The sequence below is a fragment of the Fukomys damarensis genome, unplaced genomic scaffold, assembly GCF_012274545.1.
Source record: "Fukomys damarensis isolate Sample0158 unplaced genomic scaffold, DMR_v1.0_HiC HiC_scaffold_34, whole genome shotgun sequence".
Classification (NCBI taxonomy): domain Eukaryota; kingdom Metazoa; phylum Chordata; class Mammalia; order Rodentia; family Bathyergidae; genus Fukomys; species Fukomys damarensis.
Genome location: NW_022900946.1, coordinates 1,331,095 through 1,336,529, shown reverse-complemented (window position 1 = coordinate 1,336,529; position 5,435 = coordinate 1,331,095). Strand labels below are relative to the sequence as shown.

At 53.3% G+C, this 5,435-nt stretch overlaps 1 protein-coding gene across 1 annotated transcript in view; it reads right to left on the bottom strand.

Annotated features, from left to right (window-relative positions):
* Ppp4c (protein phosphatase 4 catalytic subunit) overlaps positions 1 to 5,112 on the bottom strand; it is a 6,558-nt gene extending 1,446 nt beyond the window's left edge. Inside the window, exons 1-7 of the mRNA XM_010617341.3 lie at positions 5,010 to 5,112; positions 4,639 to 4,802; positions 1,563 to 1,614; positions 1,160 to 1,210; positions 864 to 965; positions 205 to 378; positions 2 to 120 (exon numbers count right to left, since the gene is read on the bottom strand). Of these exons, the coding sequence (XP_010615643.1) occupies positions 2 to 120; positions 205 to 378; positions 864 to 965; positions 1,160 to 1,210; positions 1,563 to 1,614; positions 4,639 to 4,736 (596 nt within the window). The 5' untranslated portion in view covers positions 4,737 to 4,802; positions 5,010 to 5,112. The remainder of the gene's footprint in view (position 1; positions 121 to 204; positions 379 to 863; positions 966 to 1,159; positions 1,211 to 1,562; positions 1,615 to 4,638; positions 4,803 to 5,009) is intronic.
* Between the last annotated feature and the right edge of the window lie 323 nt (positions 5,113 to 5,435).

Below are 5,435 nucleotides of genomic sequence, written 5' to 3'. Positions count from 1 at the left end.
GTCAGACCAGAGAAGGTCACACATGGGCCCGTCATGAGGCACCTCCTGCTTTCGGTCAATCGTCCGGATCTGGTCCAGGGTCTGGATGGAGGGGGAGAGGCCCCCGTGTACACAGAAGATCTAGGAGAGCAAGGCCAGACTAAGGGAGGCAGAGGCCCAGAGCCTTCACATTGCTCCACCCTGGAAGTCCCATGGCCACCCTACCTTGCCGTCAATGATGGCCGAGAGGCTGAGGTAGTCAAAGATCTCAGTGCAGTAGCGCCACACAGTCACCGAGCCGTATTTGCGCAGGCATTCGTCATAGAACCCATAGACTTGGGTAATCTGGCGGCTTTCGTGGTTGCCCCGGATCAGGGTGATACGGTCGGGATAGCGAACCTGGGGGTCACCGAGCCAGCGCTGGGGGCTGAGCTGTCTCATCTGTTCCCCTCCCAAACCCCTACACATCTACTGGCCTCCCTGTCCCTGTAACTGCTGCCCCAGCCCAGACTCACTACCTGCTGCTCGAATCCAGCTGTGCCCAGTGCCTCCAGAGGAAGCATACCTTGCCCCCAACCCTTAACTACAAAACCAGCAGCCCCTTTCACCTGTCAGACACAAAGTCCTCAGACATTCAGGGCCCTCTCCAACCCTTTCCACCCCTGCACACTGTATCCAGTAGTCCCCACAGCTGCCCTTCCTGAATACAGCAAGTCTCTCTGTACCCTCTGGCAGGACCCGCCCCATTGACCTCTATTCCCATCTCTAGGCCCAGGCACTGATCTCTGTAGCACAGCTCCAAGGCAAATGTCAGAGGCGGGTGGTGAGGATGACGGCAGGCCTCAGTGGCCCAGGGCCAGGCTCCAGAGGCCAGTTGTTCCCACCTTCAATGCCAGCAGCAGGAGGAAGGTTTCAACACTGTAGAAACCACGGTCTACAAAGTCCCCCATGAAGAGGTAGTTGGTCTCAGGGACATCGCCACCCACCTGTGGGAGGGAGAAGGTTCTGCTTGGTCTTGAACAGCCCTCTTCCCGCAGCAGCTGCTCATGTTCTCATTGAGCAGAGACCTTTCTTTCACAAAGCCCCACCCAACCAGAGGCCTCTTGCCCGCTCCGCACCCACTGAGTGGGTCTCCCAGTCACCCTGGGTCATGTCTACCTCCAGTGCTTCCCACACTCACTCTGAACAACTCCTTGAGGTCATAGAACTGTCCATGGATGTCACCACACACCTGGGAAACCGAAAGGTGGGTTGGCATTTCACAGCAAAGGGATACTCGCTTTACCTCACCAGTGGCTTTCAGAGCCTCATGGTCCACTCCGCTGCTGTGTCTTTGGTGCAAATCTACCCACAACTCAAGGTAGTCTGCTCTGGCACCACCCACCATCCACACTGACAGCTAAAGCGAAACCCTTCCAGAGACTGACAGCTCTTGGGGGACCCAGCCCCTCTCTCCCTGCTGCCCTCAGGGTACCCAGAATAGTTACCGCAGATGGGGGAAAGAGAAGTGGACATGTGGGTACTGAGGGGAAATGCCCACGGCTGAGAGGCCATGCCAGGCTCTGTGGGCGGACGGTACTCACTGTGACTGGCGAGTCAACCCTCTGCACGTTACTCTCTTCTACCAAGATCTCTCTGGAGACAGAAGAGCAGGGTCACTACAGCCAGCCCAGCCCAGCCCAGTTTCTGACTTTTTTTGAGGGTGAGGGGAGGACATGAGGTGCTTGAACCTTCAGGGGCAGAAGGGAGGGTGTAATCTCCCTAGGATTGGCTGACCATGGCCCTCCACCACTCATACCCTAACATAGCTTCCTACTGCTCACAGGACAACTCCCAGCCCTTCTCAGCGGCTGTGACTCTTTCAGCCTTAACTCTCCTTGCTGTCCCCTCTGCCTCTGGCACTCTTCACTCCACAACACAGCCCAGGCCCCTACTGTCCCTTGGCTGAGCTCTGACACCACTCTACAGCCACAGGGTCCTTCTGTTCAGCCGCAACTTCTGAACAGCCGCAACTGTTCAAAGGCAGGGGTGAAGGGCCTGGGCAGACCAACCCCAGAGAGCACCTTCAAAGGAATGAAGCACTTTCAACATTAACATGTTGCCGCTGGCTTGAACCACTGGTGGTACCAAGGAATTGAATCAATCTTTATTTATTTGTTTTTGTACCGGGGATAGAACTTGGGACCTTGTGCTTGCAAAGCAGGAGGGAGCACCACTGAGCTAAACCCCCAGACCCGGGTTTTGTGTTTTTTTTTTTTTTTTTTTTTTTTTTTTTTTTTGAGACAGGGTTCTCACTATGTAGTTCAGGCTAGCTTCAAACTCACAGCAATCCTCCTGCCTCAGCTTCCTGAGTGCTGGGTTTACAGGTGTGCACCACCATGCCTGGTTTCTAATCACTTTTACTGGTCTTTTTACTCATAAAATTAGTACAGCTTGCGCGAAGGGACAGTCAAGCATATACCTATGGTTCAAGCTGGTGGGAATATAACATGTTCAAATCAGAGCAGTGAGACACACGGAGTACATCCTGTGGTGAACATATTACAGACAGCAAGGGGCTGGGGATGTGGCTCAAGAGATAGCGAGGACTACTTTTTTTTCTGTGAGGTAGCCTCACATGTGTGAGTGAGCATGAGATGAATCAGTGGGCCAGTGATAGGCACCCGATTTAAGCAGGACTGCATGTCCACATCTGCCCAATGGTTAGTGCAGCAGTCAACACTGGTGGTCAGCCCATGTGTCACAACTGTGAGGAGCTTGGCACGGACAGTTGCAGCTGAACAGCCACCCTCAACAGCAGCAATTTCAAAGTCCCCTGAAGGCAGATGCAGAGGAGGTTATTTATTGGTTTGGCCACTGTCATAAAAGTTGCTTTGAACCAGGGTAGCCTGGCTCCAGGGTCTGACGCTTTCTTTTGACTCTTTATCAAGCTACTCAAGATGGAAGAGCAACCCAGGCCCCTCCTCACCCTTCCTTCTTTCTGCCTATCTCCTCCCTGTAGACTAAGTTCCATGAACTCAAGAGGTAAGGGGCTTCATTTACGTCTCTCAAGGTATTTTCTATGACAAAGGAACACAGGGGAGGTGTGTCTTAGCTTCCTGGAACAGGAAGAGGCACCAGTGGTGATCCAGGATGTCAGAACAGCAACTAGGCTCTGCCACCTGTACTACTTTTCTTGGGGTGACATCCTTCCACCTCAACTACTTATCATGATCTTCACAACAGACATGGGAGAGTCTGTTCACTCTTACCTAACACATAAAGAAATTGAGGCTTAGGGGAAAGTGGCAGATAGCTGGAAAGTGGCCGAACTAGAACTTGGGAGTCTAAAAAAAAAAGAACCTCAGAGCAGGGATGTAGCTCACAGCAGACAAAGGGATACTCGCTTTACCTCACCAGCAGCTTTCAGAGCCTCATGGTCAGCTCCGCTGTACCATGCCTGCCTGACAAGTACAAGTTCCCAAGTTCCATCCCCAGTACCCGCCCCCCACAAAGAACTTGAAACTTCAGGTTCCTGAGTTGATTCCAGTCCTTTTCACAGGCCCTGAGGCAAAACCTAAAACTCAGTAAGGCCAGACAGGGCCCTCCCTCTTTCCAAAACCCCACTTCAATGCCAGCATGGCCACATGTGGTCTGCTCCCACTGGTCTCAGGGCCTCCACGCCTCTTCCCACCCTGCTTGCAATGCCCTTCCTCACTGGTCCTGGCCCCCGTAGCTAACCAAATTATCTTCATCCTTCACTCTCTCAGCAGCCTTTCTTGATGGCTTTAGCCCACATTATCATCACCCTTCCTAAAAAGTAACAACATCACCATCACCAGCTAATGACTGTCAAACATACTTCGCCAATGCACTAAGCTAATAAGTTCACCTCAGGCACCAATTCACTGAATGAATTTTCACAATCACCTAAATACAATTACCTTCACTCTACAAAAACAGAAATGTGAGTACCGCGCACCGACACAGCAGAGTTCAGATTCAAACCCAGTCAACACATTCCAAAACCTGGACTCTTAACCATGACATCATCCTACTTTCTACAGCACTCTGAGTTGGGTCTCCCTCTACATTGTGCTTAATTCCACTCTGGCTCATTTACTATGATTTCTTAGGTTCTCTCACCCACACAGATCATGAGTGATCCAACACCACGTTCTTGTGTTATGGCCTGGAAAAGGTCAGTACATGAAGAAATGGCTTCAGACTTGCTGGTAACTGACCATATAAAACGGCTACAAACCATCTCCCTTTAAGAGTTGTTGGGAGTTAAGACAATTTTCAGAAGCACTAAATCTGCTTTCCTCCTCAGACTTTTGTTCTTGCAGACATTCCTTTTACCACCTCCTTGTTCTTCACCTCCTATCCAAGAAGCCTTCCCGTCATCCCTCTCCCTACAGATGGGCTTATTTCCCTGAGTTCCCTAAGTACTTTCTGTAACACTCTTGCTCCACTGGAAACACAGCTAAGATTCTTAAAGCGTCTCTACCTACGTACGTCTTTCCCAACAGAAGTGTTTCCGGAGGGCAGCGGCCCGATTCTGCTCCTCCCCGGGAACGCTTCCAAGATGGAGCAAGCCCAAATTCTCAGCTGGATTTGCCCCAGGCCAGAACCCCTGGGCGGCGGCCTGGCCTCCCTCCCCGGGGCCCCCGGGCTCACCTGGCCTTAGCACACAGGGCCTTGACTTCGCTCTCTTTGATGAGCTCGCAGCGCCGCAGCTGCTCTATTTGCCGGTCCAGGTCGCTGATCTCCGCCATGGCCCAGCCCCCCCCGCGCGGGTCAGAGTTGGGGCCCCCGCCCCCTCCTCACCGCACAGGGGTCTCCTGGGAAAGATGAAGATGAGCCCTTGGTTCAGCGTCGGCGCGGGGCGCAGAGGGGAAACAAGATTCTGGGGCTGGCCTCCCCACTCCCTCCACACAGACCTCGAGACCCCAGCGTCCCACCGCCCTGGCCGAACCACTCGCTAACTCCCGTTGGACCCTGAGGCCCCGCGCTAAGGACAGTGGCCAAGAAGGGTTTCAGGCTATTACCGCCGCAGCGACTCTGGCTTAAGCTCTCGGACTCTCTTCCTCCCTCCTTCACTCCGCTTTGGGCCGCCGCCACCGCCGCTTCTACTTCCGGCGCCGCCGAGGAAGCCGAGGAGGCCAGTTCCGCCGCGCGCAGGATATGACGTCACAAACGTCCCTGCCCCTCCCTAGACTCCGCCTCCACAGGCTGCGGAGGCGCGCCGGGAAGGAGAGGTGTCAACGACTTACCCGAAGGAGTTAGGCTGCGGCGACCCCGTGGGTTCCCTGAGGGCTGCTGGAGACCCGGAATAGGCCGTTTCAGTCTGGGAAACAAACTGACGCTGAGCTCCGGCGAGGCTTTCACTTCGTGTTAGTTCTTTTTCGTGTGTACCGATTTTAGTGTTTCTCCCTCGCTACAATTGTTTTTTTTTTTTTTTTTTTTTTTTTTTT